This window comes from Schistocerca americana, chromosome 4, assembly GCF_021461395.2.
Source record: "Schistocerca americana isolate TAMUIC-IGC-003095 chromosome 4, iqSchAmer2.1, whole genome shotgun sequence".
Lineage (NCBI taxonomy): Eukaryota > Metazoa > Arthropoda > Insecta > Orthoptera > Acrididae > Schistocerca > Schistocerca americana.
The window spans coordinates 385,447,583-385,464,204 of NC_060122.1; the positions used below are offsets into that span (position 1 = coordinate 385,447,583).

General features: G+C 43.5%; 1 protein-coding gene across 1 annotated transcript in view; it reads right to left on the minus strand.

Annotated features, from left to right (window-relative positions):
- The window catches only part of LOC124613499 (methyl farnesoate epoxidase-like), a 150,667-nt gene that overhangs the window by 40,263 nt on the left and 93,782 nt on the right, over window positions 1-16,622 (minus strand). Inside the window, exon 5 of the mRNA XM_047142206.1 lies at window positions 2,736-2,916. Coding sequence (XP_046998162.1) covers window positions 2,736-2,916 — 181 coding nt within the window. The remainder of the gene's footprint in view (window positions 1-2,735; window positions 2,917-16,622) is intronic.

Genomic DNA, 16,622 nt, shown 5'->3' on the forward strand with positions numbered 1-16,622 from the left:
GCTGTCTTGATGGTGATACGGATGGATACTCGCGTTTTTTGGTAATTTCATCAATCGTTCTTCTAAATTAATTAAAAGGTTTTCCCACCTCTCTTTCTCGGTTGAACTGCATCCACATGAAAAATGAAACAATTATTAGAACAAGCACTGAAAAATTTTTAAACACATACATGAAATGATTTTTGATCAAGTCCCTGTTCGGGGGCCAAGTGTAGCGTTGCTCTTGGGAGTTGGGGGGCGGGGGGGGGGGGGGGGGAGGCAAGAAGAACAAGAATTGTTATTTTATTTTATTTTTTTAAATGTGGAAAAAGTGGATATTTTTGTGGGCCACTTGGCAACAGAATCAGGGATTGATTACACTATTATAATAATATACGTTGAGCATTAAATACCTGAATAAGAGAAACATTATCATTTCTCTGCATTTTTATATTCGCGATGTAGTCATACCGGGAACAACACTAAGGGACCTGAAGATTTATGGACTTTAAAAGAAATGCAACACTACACAATTAAAAAAAAATGGCTCAGAAATAGTAGGAAAACGATAATGTTCCTTCTGCCTCATGCTGCGTTCGGCCCATCAGCGTGATCGTAATTTATGATGATGAAGTAACACAAAATAATTATCAATTGAGTAAATGAGGAGATGGAAATCAGCAAGGTTAATTTACTAAAATAAGCACACTTAACTCTAACACACTTTTTTTTAATGCTACGTACCTTTTCATATTAAATTACAATAGATGACCATTGTGGTTAAATACTTTATACATAACAGTCAAAATGTTCTCTTGATGCTGTCTGTTCGTAATCAGTTACAAGAAACTACATGTTTTCTGATTGAAAAAAAAACAATTAGCATATTCACTCAGTATTTTCGCATTAAATATAAAATACAGTTGCGGAACGCAGCAAGTCCGCGTCCGCCTTTCATAGAATACAAACAGTAAAAGGTGAGGCGCCAAAAGCCTCATTTGTCTTGAAACAACAGATTCTTTTTTATATCATTAATCGATACATGTACATAGAGATTTGCAGGCACCGCGCAAGAACGGCAAAGATAAAGAGTAATAGACTCTGTCGCTGCTATGCGATGGTTCATTTCTTTTACTTTACAATTGTTCGATAACTTTCGGCCATAGGGCGTTTACTATTGAGTGTTTATTAATGTTTGTGAGGCGAAAATTATTAATATTACAGCAGTGAATGATAAAGTTGCTGGATGTCATCCTAAGGGATATTGTGCCGAATTATATCCAATTAGTGCTTTAGATACTCAAAATTCCGAGCTGGTTGGAGAGTCATGCCAATAATGCTCCAAACTTTCTCAGTTAGCGAGGGATCCGGTGACCGCGCTGGTCAAGGTAAGATTTGGCAAGCACAAGACAAGCAGTAGAAACTCTCGTCATGTGCGAGCGGGCATTATTTTGCTGAAATGCAAGCCCACGATGATTTGCCATGAATCTTCTTTTTGATTATTCTTAAATACCAAATTCATTTGTACTTCACTTCCCTATTCCATTATATTATTTATAATGGTTTTAAAATGCTGCACCAGAAGAAATAATAATTGTACATACACGAAGAATAAAGAGCCCGCCTCCACGTGGCGGGACACGGGCAACGGTGTGGATGGGGTCGGGAAACGGAGTGGTGTCTTAATAGCCACTCTGGGCCCTGAACCCAGTCACAGCGGCCAAGTCGCATATAACGACCCGCCATAAGCAACCAGAGGGTGGGTCAGAAAACATAGCAGCAAGTGAAAAAAAATGGGGTATAGAATATTTTGGACATACCAGTGTGCAGTAATGGTGCCATGGATGATTACCGAAGAAGTCCTGCTATGAAATGAAATTGTACCCCAGACTATCACTCCCAGTTGTAGGGCCATTTGGCGGGCAACACGTCTGTAGACAGTCTCATTGGCTGGCTAGAATTGTCTTCAGTGACGAGTCCCGCATCGGTCTGAGCCCCGATGACAAGCAAGGAAGTGTCTGGAGACAACCCAGACAGCGATGAAATACCAACCTGACTGTCATCCACCAATGTCCGACAAGGAGGACTGATGGTCTGGGAATGCCGTTTCTTCTCATAGGAGGACCTCTTTGGTTGTCATCCGCTGCACCTTCAAAGCATGGCGGTGCATCGACTATATCACACACATTTTGTTGCCCTTCACGGAAAGCCATCCTGGCTTACATTTCAGCAAGACAATGCCTGCCCGCACACGGTGAGAGTTTCTACTACTTGTCTTCGTGCTTGCCAAACTCTGCCGTGGCCAGCAAGGTCTCTGGATATCTCTCCAATTGAGAATGGTTGGAGCTTTTTTGGCAGGTTCCTCTAACCATCTCGTGTTTTTGGCGATATAACTCGCCAATTGGACATAATTTGTCATAATATGCTTCAGGAGGACATAAGGGGCAGGGGTGGACCAACGGGATATAGACTTGCTCAATTTATGATCCATTTCCTTCTGAAATTGTTGTCATTTGTTGATCCGCATAAGTACATCACATCTACCAATTCCTGTCACATTTGGGTAATTCCTTTGTGGGTCATTGTTCCCTTCTTTAGTCTTGGAATGTGTGTTAATGTAAGTGTCTCGTAAACTGTTTGTAAATATTAAGATTAGTTGGTTATATGCATAACTAAATTACAAACATCATCTAGCTGTCAAGTCTTAACAACTTTCTCCCATAAGTTAATAAGTATAATAAAATTGATCTGAGTACCTGTCTCTGTCCTCGTGAGTTGGAAGTCTGTCAGTACCAACTGCTTCTTTTATCTCTTTGTGCACTCGTTCCTGGACGTCAGGATGCCGTAACATCATAAGGAAAGCAAATCGAAGAGAGTTGCTTGTCGTTTCTGCACCAGCAGTAAACATGTCGTAACACAAAATGAGGAGCTGGCTTTCTGGAAAACAAACAAAGCACTACTCAAATAGGTTTTTCGCTTCCTGCAGACTCATTAATGTGTGTTGGCTTGATTCAAGGGAAGCAGGGAGTGAAGCAACAACACATGAAAATAACCCAAATAACTTTACCGCTTAATAAAATCAGAAAAGTCACAAAGCAAAGGGAAACTGGTTGAAAGTGATCATCTTCTTTGCAAATCTGCGAAATCAAAATCTACTTCTGGGTAACACTCAGTAGGCTACCGTACTGCTTCATACAATGTACTGCAATATGCTCTGATCTATTTTGGTACGTTATCAACGAAGCTCTTGAGACCATTGATGAAGACAGCCGTTTTCCTCAAGGGAGGGGCTGGAGGGGAGGGGATATTAAGTACACGGGGGAGGGAGGGGAAAAAGCTTACAGGCTACAGATTTTATTGATAACATACTAAATAAATAGCAATGTTACTAATATGTAAAAATTTCCCTTCATCTGTGATACTTAATCATATAGTGTAAGCACTAGATAGGTGTAGCAAAATTAATTATTTATCTTAAAGTATAAAATTATGAGAATCAATAAAACATAATTATTGTACGGAGTAATGTAGGCCTACATTTACTAAAAAGTCGAGTGTTCTTTACAGTATATCTGTCGTTATCAATGAAAATTTCTGTAGGTTTCTCATCCCCAGTATATCTGATAAGATACACTGATGAACCAACACGTTATGTCCACCTACTTTAAAGCACACTGGTCCACTTCTGTAACGAAATTCAGCACTGATTCTGCGTGCCATGGGTTATAGAAGCACTTGATAGGTTTCCATACTTGACAGGTTTCCAGAAGTGTGCAGCAGCAGATGTTACTCACAGGTCACACACTTGCCGTAATTTATGTGCGGTTGGTTCGAGGGCGTAGAGCTGAAGCTCGATAGCGTTCTATTTAGGTTTCATCGGATTCAGGTAAGTCGAATTTGATGACCAAGACATCAACCTGAGTTCACTATAATGCTCTTGAAACCACAGCAACACGATTATGGATTTGTGTCACGGATAGTTTCCTGCTGGAAGATCCCATTGCTGTTAAGGAAGATATGAAGGATAACGGGTTAAGGTGGTCCCTAATAATGTTCCCTTAGTTCACAGGTATCATCGTGCCTTCGATTACTGCCGCAGCTTCCATGGAATCCCAGATGAACGTTCCCATAACGTAATACTGCTTTCAAAGGCCTGCGTCCGTGGCGCGCTGTATGTTTCGAGCAGCCATTCCCCTGGATGACAGCGTATCTGAGCTCGAACATCGGCCTGGTTTAAAAATAATTGGGACTCATCCGATCAGGCGACACGATTCCATTTATACCCGGTCCTACTTGATGATCCTGTGCATACTGTAATCATGTCTGACAATGTTGTTAGGCCAACAAGGGAACACGTACGGGTCCTCTGCTGCGGAACACCATGCTCAAGGCTGTTCACTGAACGGTGTGCTCCAAACCACTCGTGCCTGCGTCTGCACTGTACTCTGTCATCAGATCTGCCACAGACCACCGCATATCCTGCTGTAGAGAGTGGGCAAGCCTCCGATCCCTATATTCTTTGATGAGGTATGGATGATGAAGTTTGGACGTCCAACTTCTCGTCGCCTACTCGTGGTTTCAGCATTCATCAATCTCTTTCCATAGACGCTCACCCCAGCAGCACGCGAACAGCTTCGCCGTTTCCGAGATGCTCGCTCCCAGGCACTGGGCCGCAACATCTGGCTTTTGTCAGTCGCATAGTTTGCGCATTTGCGCGACTTACCGTCGCTAGAATGATTCCCCATTTGCCTCTGCCCCATTCACATATTTGTCTTACCGTGTCAAGTGCCTTCTGCGCGACCAGGCAGCACACGACCTCGTGTGGGCAGTATTCATAAAGTTTTGCTCTTCAGTGTATATGGACCTTTCACTCTGGAATTAACCCAGTTTTCAAGATTAATGTAGCTTCTTAATACTACCTTACGAATTAGAGATTCCTATTTTGTTGTGTGGGGGTGTTCTTCAATACTAAGGAAACACACCCTCGGATTGAAGAAGACATTACTTTGCGATTAACCTTGCATGGGGGCTGAATTAAATAAAATGCAAATATTTTTAGTAGCTGTAAGTCCGATTACGCTGTGTCGTAAACGGTTGGCCCTGACTAGTATTTGTACGCAATCTGACTGCATAGAATAACAACAAACAACGAAAGAAAATTTTCGTTAACACAGTTAATTAATTAAGTCCCCAGCAACTATAAAACCTACTAAACCAAAGCACAAGTGTAATTGTTCTGTGTGTGGGTGTGTGACTCAACGTACACATCTGGCACGGTTCTTCTTCAACAGACAAGAAATTTTAAATATCATTTATACTGACGTGATAAAAAATAGAAATACTATAATTGCGTAAGGAAAGCAGAATTACACTCTAATACAAGAACACAAGCCAGATGCTTTGTTGACTGAACCTGTGATGACACATTATTCAGGACATTGAAATAATGAGAAAAGAAAGAAAAGTAGCTTGTTACCTTAATTTATATTGATGAAAAGCACTCTAAACATTACAATCTCTCCACACCGACTCGCTACTACCACATCTCAACCAGAACTCTCCAATATCACATCTCAGCAAGCACTGCCTACAAACACTCTCTGCTACGAGTTCTTAACAAGTACTGACTACCACGAGTCCTCGGCAGGCACTGACTACTACGAGCTCTCGACAGGCACTGACTTCTACGAGTTCTCTCCAAGCACTGTGTAGGCGGCTTAATAATACTCTTTGGCGCAATCTCTGGCGCAGTGGCTCAGTGTAGCCACCTTTCAACCTTTGGAGCGTTTAATCACTGTAATTTTCAGTTTTAAAGTGCACAGGCTTTAGCACGTATCTCTGAAATGGCGTTCTTTTAAAGTTTTTCGGTGCTTCCAGTAGCTTTTCTCATTTTAGTAAAAGATACTTACTACTCACCGTGCTTTTTGCAGAGTTTCGACACCGTTTTCAAATCCATATAACACAATTTGCACCCCGATAGTGGTCAAAGTGCAGCCGACTGTACATACATTCCCATTTTTTGCCGGTACTTAATCTGGCGTTCAACACTCTTTTTAGGTTTATAACTGAGGATGAGTCAGAAATAGTATAATTTTCGTTCGAAAACTGAGGAAGAATAAGTGAAGATTCAGTATGCAGTTCACCTTCACATTCACTAGCAATTCTTTCAATAGACACACACTCATCTATGTCTTCTGCAGTGCACTGTCTTTTATTAGAAAAGAAAGCAAATAAAGTCTGTTTTTTCCAAATTGCTTTTCGGCACTCACGCTTTTTTTATACGAGAAATTGACGAAGACCGCACGCACATTGCATAATCATATCACTTTCCCATAGTAGGCTGTTCACTGAGTTACTGTTAAAATAGCTGCATACAAGAAGTTGAAATTCATTACAACAATGGAAGCTGAGTAGCGCTGAGTGTGTAGCAGGCAGCAGCTTTTGTATTTAAATTGAGCCTTTTTTTGCGTATCAGCAAATGCAGATTTAACACCCTGCCGGTGCAGCTGAATTTTGTCAAAACAATGCTAGCTCATTAGTTGTTACATTACTCCAGCCCAGACGATAGCTTAAGTTCATACGTTATTTTGACTTTTAATGTTATACACAAATAGATACGAGTTTCTCAAGGGGAATTTTTATCTTCTAGGGCTATTTTCCCTCCTTGTACCACCTCTTGAATTCATCACTGTTCGAGACGTTGCTGCTGTCATTCAATAAAGGCTATCACGGCTAGGGTCTTAGCTGCTGCTGAATCATACGGCTTTTATAGAAGTCCAGAGATGCACTGCACATCTCCTGAGGTGCTCCTCGTTCTGCTGTGTCTTTCCAATAGGCGAATCAGATATAGAAGAGCGACATAAATACTGTGGGAAAGTTCGTAGTCGAGGATTACATGCAGTAGTATCGCAGTGTAACATTACTGTCGCGACGCTAATGTAATAGTTGTTACCGTCTGATAGAACGACGCCAGCACCCCTTACGGCGAGAAAGCCAGCCGTGAGATTAATGAAATATTTTCGAATATGTGTATAACGGCATCTTGCTCAGATGAAGAAAGCAAGAGAACATAAACACGTTTTTCACACGTGAGAAACATATATTTTTGTTGTTGTCTGTTCATATTGTCACAGGCACTTCCCTTGACACGTGCCGATTTTGTACGGCGTCTAATGATTCCCATATTCTTATACTTCAGTTGACTTTCTAATACATGATTTTTTTTGTAAATGTAATTACTTTTTCTTAAAAAGCGACTGTGTTGAAGAATCCTGCCGTTTATGAAACTGGTTTCTTCTGTGCTGGGAAACAGTTTTATTAGTTTTAACCTATTACGTGGGCTATTCGGAAAGAATGGAAAGATAGATCGCAAAATTGAAACCATTGAAAATCAAAACTGTTTTATTTGCAGCGGTTGGCTACACCTTCCAGCTACTTCTGTACACAGTCGCCGCTCAGACTTAGACATCTGTCGTAGCGCTGTACCAACTTTTGAATTCCCTCTTTATAGAAGACAGCCGTAAGTACTTTTCGACAACTTTCTACGCTGGACTGTAGCTCATTGTCTTTGTCAAAATATTGTCTTCATAGCCAGCGGTTCATGTGAGCAGAGATGAACCTCAGGGGTAGCTAATTACCAACTATATTGTGAGTGATCAAACACGTCCCATTGAAAACTCTTTAGGAGCATCTTCATTGCCCCTGCAGAGTGTGGCCAAGAATTGTCGTGTAGAACGAACCACATGACAGTTATGTTTTGTGGAGTGCATAACTTCAAGCGAAATCTGTCGCCAGGCCCTCTTACTTGATGGGATACGCTAATTTCTAGCCATCTTTACGTTCTCACTGTGAGCTCAGAACTGGAAAGAGCGACATGATGCAATCGGGCGTGATAGACACAGTGCCCAACGCATCTGAGCATAGCTTCATTAGATTTTCACTTTATTTTCCATTTCACGACCGATCGTCCCTTACTTTCCGAATAACCCTCATATTATCATGTCTGTTTGATTCTCCCTTCAGCTACAGTTGCGGTGGCTTACTTGATACGTTAAATAAAGTACTCAATACATTCCATACAGTTTTCCTACATCCGACATTCCCTAACTTGACTGGAATGTTAGTGAACAACACTTGACATTTTTGAGTAGATACACAGCATCTTTCTCAACAAGGTCAAGTCTTCTGCTGTTCACTTGCCATTTTTTGTCTTAAGAGAAAATGACTTTCTTCAGTAAATATATGTAGGTTATATGCAAATCGTAAATAAACTGCCTTGTTATGAACAATTTCAAACCTACCAGAGTCCTTTGGAAACTACAGAAAATCAAATGGTTGTCATTCTTTATGCCTATTTTCATGCTACTACGTACAACTGATATTGTAAAAACTGTGTTATATGTCAATATCAACAATACTATTCGCACTCATCCGATATCGTATTGAGAAGTGTAGCTTACTGTTCACTTGGAGAGCTGCTTTCACAGATTGTAACGAAAATGAAGCAGAAGTGTCGTGACGATGGAGGTAAAAAAGAGGGACATGGCGATATAGGCGCTATACTTTGTTTCGTAGCAAGAGTGGGCGGAGCCTATCTGCATGCAACAGCTGCTTTAAATACAAAAAATTACAGTTCTTACATTAACAGCATAGTGTCAGGAAGGAATTTCACTCCTTTTTCAGATCTTTAATGAGTTTTTGCTGGCCTCGTTAATGTGACTTGTTTTTGTGGAAATGATTCTAATAACCGAGAGAAGTATGTCATGTGAAAAGGATGCTTTCGTAATACATTTTATTCCAGTTTTACTGTATTTTTATAGATAGAAAATGAAGCTGGAACTCCGAAACTAATGTTTGTTTGCTTACTGGTACTTCTTCTTCTTTGTTTCATTTTCAGCTTTCAACTCATAAACACAATATTTTTAATGTTCACTTGTGCAAGAACCTTACCTACGTGTTCTTTTGTTAGCCCATAAACGTGTGCAATAAGGAAAGACGCAAGGCATGCTATTGCATATTGTGCATTTGAACAAAGTGAACGACTATCGAAATGTCAAAGAAACAGAACTGCACAGAGGTATACCTCTATGCAGAATAGAGTTCTTGTTTCATTAGATTGTCAGAGCATTAGTCCTATTGTAGTTTACACACATTCTCGCTTTGAATTCTTACCTATGATGTGTCATTCAGTGTGTGGCCAATAATAGCAATTACAGGGTAAGAAAAAAATATATAAAATTCAAATGGCTCTGACCACTGTGGGACTTAACATCTGAGGTCATCAGTCTCCTTGAACTTAGAACTACTTAAACCTATCTGACCTAAGGACATCACACACGTCCATGCCCGAGGCAGGATTCGAACCTGCGATCGTATCCGTCGCGCGGTTCCAGACTGAAAATCCTAGAAACGCTAGGCCACAGCGCCCGGCAAAAAATGTATACTTTTTTAAACATCTTCCACCGTTGCGGAATGCTATAAATGTGATTAAGGGAATGGTCTCAAACGCTTAAGACCCCATAAAATGGTAAAATGGACATTTGCTTTAATATGTATATAAGTATTTTTTTTTAATGATTGCTTAACCTGTGTAAGATGGAGGCCTACCTATCTGTTTCTTTTCCCGGAATATTTCTCGCCAGTAACTCTGTCAGTTTTTCAGGAACAACCAAACGTAGGAAAATTGAAATGTACCGGGTGATCAAAAAGTCAGTATAAATTTGAAAACTGAGTAAATCACGGAGTAATGTAGATAGAGAGGTACAAATTGACACACATGTTTGGAATGGCACAAACCAAAAAATACCAAATTTTAAAAATTTCCCACACATGGCGCTTCATCTGATCAGAATAGCAATAATTAGCATAAGAAAGTAGGACAAAGCAAAGACGATGTTCCTTACAGGAAATGCTCAATATGTCCACCATCATTCCTCAACAATAGCTGTAGTTGAGGAATAATGTTGTAAACAGCACTGTAGAGCATGTCCGGAGTTATGGTGAGGCATTAGCGTCGGATGTTGTCTTTCAGCATCCCTAGAGATATCGGTCTATCACGATATACTTGCGACTACAGGTAACCCCAAAGCCAATAATCGCACGGACTGAGATCTGGGGACCTGGGAGGCCAAGCATGACGAAAGTGGCAGCTGAGCACACGATCATCACCAAACGACGCGCGCAAGAGATCTTTTACGCGACATCTGTTGGACATTTTGTGAACTTTTTGTTTTTTGTTCTAATAAAACCCCATGTCATTCCAAGCATGTGTGTCAATTATTACCTCTCTATCTACATTATTCCGTGGTTTATTAAGTTTTCAAATTTATACTAACTTTTTGATCACCCTGTATGTCTACTTTGATCATCTGCCGTATTTTCCTTTTGAATTTCATTTTGAGATTTTCTAAGTATATAACTCTGTGCCACGCTTTGTGATGTAGTAATAGCTAGTTACTTAGTTTCGTGTCCCATTTGTCATTTGCATGATAAAATTTAATGATATGGAACGAACCATTATATACTGAACCAGTTTTTTTTCTTTTTTTTTAAATCTTCGCCCATGCTGATCATTTTTTAGTTTTTACGTTTTTCAATTAAAGACAGACAGATGTTAGTCACTAATTCCTAACCAACATCATTTACACTTTACGGTAATAGATAATCTTCTGCGGAATAGGAGTTATCACAAAGAAACGTTTATGAACTCTCCTCGGGTGATCAGCCAAGTGGTGGCGTCGTCTTGTCGAAACATTTCGATGAATTTCGTACCCATCATCCTCAAGCAAGGTCTCGGGATGCTGCCTCTCTCACCTTTTACTTTCCCCTCCTTGGGGAAGTGTATGGAGGAGTTTATAGCCTGTTGGCTTTTACTCCACAATGTGTGTTGTGAGTGTGTGATTGTCTTTGACTGTTTCGGCTGCCTATGTGTTGTGTTGGTGTTCTGGTGGTGTCTACTACTTGCCAGAGGTTGGCGAGATGTTGGGTATTTTAAGGATTAAGGATTGGTATTAGGATTTGGAGATTTTTGGGATTTTTCTCTTCGACTTAGTCGTCGAAGAACGTCATGGGGCGTTTGTGCTTGTCGCGGGACATGTCATACTGACCTGAGGAGTGGATGAGGTTATTTCCAGATCTGGAAGAGCTCCCGTGGAAAGCCCTTGCCAGATCTTGGAATCTTTCTTTGAGGAGTGGGATTTCGGCAGCGGCGTGCAGATCGTCGGTGGGGGATCCCATGGGTAGGTGCAGTGCCCTCATGAGGACGCGGTTCTGCAGTCTCTGGAGTTTGTCCAGGTGCTGCTTCGCCGCATATCCCCAGACAGTACACGCACACTCCATTACTGGCCGTAAGGGCCTGATAGGCCTTGAGTCCTACAGAGCAGGGATGGGAGCTGGTTGTGTTGAGGACTGGGTGTAGGATTGACATTCTGGCACAGATCTTCCTGTGGATCTCGTCTATATGGGATTTCCACGTTAGTCTCGAGTTCAAAGTTACGCCGAGATACTTTGCGGATCTGCGCCAGGAGACTCGGGATCCATGTAGGTGCAGGTGAAGGGGTGGTGGTCTGGGGTGGGGGGGCGTTGAGGGGTCCACTGCGCTGCACAGTCCTATAAACGTACTTGACCGCTGTCCTCTTTTGCAGGCGGGCCAATCACGAGACTCCGGAAACGGGTGCCGAGCGGCGCGGCCGGTGGTGTGGGTTCACGGTGCGGCTCTGGTGCGGGCGGCGAGTCCTGGTCGTTGTCCATTCTGTCCGCGGACGCCGCCACCTCCAGAACGGAGCGTTCCTGGCGTATCTTCTCAATTGTGGAATCCACGTTGCGCTAAGTTGAAATCCTCTATCGCGGTTGACCAGATTGCTGTGGAGACGTTTTCATTGCCTCCTTGAAGACGGAGTCCCAGAAGCTGTTGGCACTGCACATCTTCTTCGTTTCTTCAAAGTTGAAGGTGTGCCCCTGGTTAACGCTATGCTCTGCTACTGAGGACTTGCTTACTTGCCCTATTCGCACGTTTCTGATGTGCTCCATACAGCGCTGTGATATACACCGTTGTGTTTGTCCGACGTACTGCCTTCGAAATTCGCACTCGATACTGCAGCTGCCCGGCGTCTGTAATCCTACAGGGTCTTTAGTCTAACCAAGTATGTCCTTTACTTTTCGCGTTGTGTGGAAAATGGCTTTTATACCGTACTTTTTCAGTATTCTGGCCATTTTGGCTGTTGGGGGGCCAGCGTAGAGCAGGAACGTTACACGATTTGCTTCGCTTTCTTCTGGCTTGTCCTCCCGCCTCTTGCCTGTCCGTAACGCGCGTCTCGCTGTAGCCGTTTTTTCGGAAAGTTTCCCGCGGGTACTGCAATTCCAGTGGCAAACTCGCTCTGTCGTAGATGAAACTGGCTCTTTGTGCCAACGTCTTTCGTACCGAGTTGCGTTGTGCCGGATGGTGGAAACTCCGAGCATTAAGATAAAGGTAAGTATGCGTCTTTTTCCCTGTAGATCGAGTGTCCCAACGTACCGTCCGGATTTCTGTTGATTAAAATGTCCAGAAAGGGTAAGCATCAGTTCTCTTCTACTTCCATGGTGAACTTGGTATTTTCATGTATGCCACTGAGATGACGTAGAAACTCCTGTACGTTTTTCTTGCCATGTGGCCGCCCCATAAATGTGTCGTCAGCGTATCTATAGAATGCATTTGGTTTAAGGCGGGCGGTATCCAGTGCTACATCTTCAAAGTGCTCCATGTAGAGGTTGGCAATACTCGGAGCTAAGGGGGAGCCAATGGCAACCCCGTCTATTTGTTCATAGAATTTCCCCACACATCTGAAATAGGTGTTGTTAGCACGTGTCGGAAGAATTTGATTGTATCTTCACCGAAGTGTCCATCGACAAGCGCTAAGGAATCGTCCAGTGGCACGCGGGAGAAAAGCGACGTAACATCAAAGCTGACTAATAGGTCCTTCTCATCTTTGCACAGCTCTTGGAGTACCTTCACAAATTCTGTCGAGTTCTTGACGTGGTGTGGGGTGTGACCCACATGTGGTTTTAGTAGTTCTGCTAGATGTTTGGCTATCCCACATGTTGGTGAGTTTATGATATTTAGTATCGGGCTTAGTGGAACCCTCTCCTATGGATCTTCGGGGGCTATACAGTCGCGGAGACGCCGGTGCCCAGGGGTAAAGCCTTCTGATGGTGTTCCTGTCTCGTTCCGAGTTGGTGAGAAGATCTATGGTCCTACGTGTGACTTCAGTAGTCGCGTCTTTCCTAAGGTTTTGGGCTAGTTAAGATGGCAGACATCGACTTCAAGTGTGTGACGTAATGAGACGTCCCTTCTCTTTTTACTTCCATGGATAAAACTCAATTAACGACTGTCGTCTGTCAAAAATAAATTTACCCGTAGGCCCCTTAGAGCATTTGGCCAAATATCGCTCAAGATGAGTCTCATGCCTGTTTCTTTTCTGTTAAATTACACCAATATTAATATACAGTATTTCGATGGCTGTTCTGTATAGCCGTAGATAGCTGCTCAAGCCTAGGTGTCCTAGGTGGCGGGCATTCTGCAGAGGGATCCTGTGATGAAGCAATGCAGATTTCAACTGGTTCAGAGGGACTGTTTTGCCACTGATCATTGCACATGAGCTGGAGCCAAAGATTTTTGCAGTAGCTGACACGGGTTATTGACGTGTGGTTCGTGTAATTTTCTTAATTCTTTGAGTTAAGCTGTTACTAACAATTTCTTATGCTTATCAAAGAGATGATTTGGTTCACGCTCTTCGGAGGAATCTACTTCATAATAACATCGATCTGGTCACCTCTGACAACATGCCTGACCTTGGTGCTCAAAACATTCCCGGCCTTGTGTACTTCTCTAACCATGACACTTTCGATCACTCAACCAACTTCCATTCTCGTAATTTTGAGATGGGAAAGTAGTGGATGATGCTGTCTAATTGTGTATCTAACGTGACGTCGCTCAGGGTGCATCCAAAATTGTTTCCGAGGTTTTTGGTCTATAGTACAGCTATGGGTCAAGTTCCACTGCAATGTCGAGCAGCAAATGAGCTAGTTTGGCCAGGAAACAATATGTAAGTTGCCCAAAGGAGAAACGTGCTCTGTAATTACATTAAAGAAAGGTCAACTGAAGTTGAACGCTCCTTTCATGTCATTAGATACGGAGCACAAGCGTCGACCGGCTACGCATGTGGGAAGTAACTGGCGATACCTGTTTGAAGGTATCGTCCTAGAATTCACCGGAAATGTTTTAGAGAAACAGTGAGATATTTCGGCACTGGATCTCAAGAGGGAGTCCAGTTTGTATCAACTCACATGAGTGGTCATGTTAAGTGTGCAAGTAGTGTATTTAGAGTACAAAATGTACTCAATTTTAACTCTGCCGCAGCTGTTCGCGTGAAAACGCCTACTGTACACAGTATACCGTATTAGAAATCTTACTTATATCCAGTTAAGTGCAATGTTAAATTCCCCGCTGCCGTATTGGAAATACGACGAGGGTCCCGTTTGTTTGAAATGTCAACCGAATTTCCAATGCGGGATTACGTTGCCCTTTCTTTTCTTTTTTCTTTTTCTTTTTGAGTCATTAATCTATCAATCTACTGACTGGTTTGAAGCGGTCCACGAATTCCTCTCTTGTGCCAGCCTCCTCATTTCAGGGAAGCGCTTGCATCCTACATCCTCAAATATACGCCTGGTGTTTTCCAATCTCAGTCTGCGTCTGCAGTTTTTATCCTCTACAGCTCCCTCTAGTATCGTGGAAGTTATTCCATGATTGCTTAATAGATGTCCTACCATCCTATCCGCCCTTCTTGTCAGTGTTTTCCACATATTCCTTTCCTTCCCGAAACTTCGCAGAACCTCCTTATTCCTTACCTATCAGTCCACCTAATTTTCAATATTCTCCTGTAACACCACATCTCATCTGCTTCGATTCTTCTCTATTCTGATTATCCAACAGCCCATGTTTAACTACCATAAAATGCTGTTCTCGAAACGTACATACTCAGAAATTTCGTCCTCAAATAAAGACCTATCTTTGATACTACACTCCTGGAAATTGAAATAAGAACACCGTGAATTCATTGTCCCAGGAAGGGGAAACTTTATTGACACATTCCTGGGGTCAGATACATCACATGATCACACTGACAGAACCACAGGCACATAGACACAGGCAACAGAGCATGCACAATGTCGGCACTAGTACAGTGTATATCCACCTTTCGCAGCAATGCAGGCTGCTATTGTCCCATGGAGACGATCGTAGAGATGCTTGATGTAGTCCTGTGGAACGGCTTGCCATGCCATTTCCACCTGGCGCCTCAGTTGGACCAGCGTTCGTGCTGGACGTGCAGACCGCGTGAGACGACGCTTCATCCAGTCCCAAACATGCTCAATGGGGGACAGATCCGGAGATCTTGCTGGCCAGGGTAGTTGACTTACACCTTCTAGAGCACGTTGGGTGGCACGGGATACATTCGGACGTGCATTGTCCTGTTGGAACAGCAAGTTCCCTTGCCGGTCTAGGAATGGTAGAACGATGGGTTCGATGACGGTTTGGATGTACCGTGCACTATTCAGTGTCCCCTCGACGATCACCAGTGGTGTATGGCCAGTATAGGAGATCGCTCCCCACACCATGATGCCGGGTGTTGGCCCTGTGTGCCTCGGTCGTATGCAGTCCTGATTGTGGCGCTCACCTGCACGGCGCCAAACACGCATACGACCATCATTGGCACCAAGGCAGAAGCGACTCTCATCGCTGAAGACGACACGTCTCCATTCGTCCCTCCATTCACGCCTGTCGCGACACCACTGGAGGCGGGCTGCACGATGTTGGGGCGTGAGCGGAAGACGGCCTAACGGTGTGCGGGACCGTAGCCCAGCTTCATGGAGACGGTTGCGAATGGTCCTCGCCGATACCCCAGGAGCAACAGTGTCCCTAATTTGCTGGGAAGTGGCGGTGCGGTCCCCTACGGCACTGCGTAGGATCCTACGGTCTTGGCGTGCATCCGTGCGTCGCTGCGGTCCGGTCCCAGGTCGACGGGCACGTGCACCTTCCGCCGACCACTGGCGACAACATCGATGTACTGTGGAGACCTCACGCCCCACGTGTTGAGCAATTCGGCGGTACGTCCACCCGGCCTCCCGCATGCCCACTATACGCCCTCGCTCAAAGTCCGTCAACTGCACATACGGTTCACGTCCACGCTGTCGCGGCATGCTACCAGTGTTAAAGACTGCGATGGAGCTCCGTATGCCACGGCAAACTGGCTGACACTGACGGCGGCGGTGCACAAATGCTGCGCAGCTAGCGCCATTCGACGGCCAACACCGCGGTTCCTGGTGTGTCCGCTGTGCCGTGCGTGTGATCATTGCTTGTACAGCCCTCTCGCAGTGTCCGGAGCAAGTATGGTGGGTCTGACACACCGGTGTCAATGTGTTCTTTTTTCCATTTCCAGGAGTGTAGTATATTTCTCTTGTCCAGAAATGCCGTTTTTGACTTTGCTAGTCTGCGTTTGATGTCCTCCTTGCTCCGACCGTCGCGGATTATTTTGCTGCCTAGGTATCAGAATTCCTTAACTTCATCTACTTCGTCATCACCAATCGTGATGTTAAGTTTCTCGCTTTTCTCA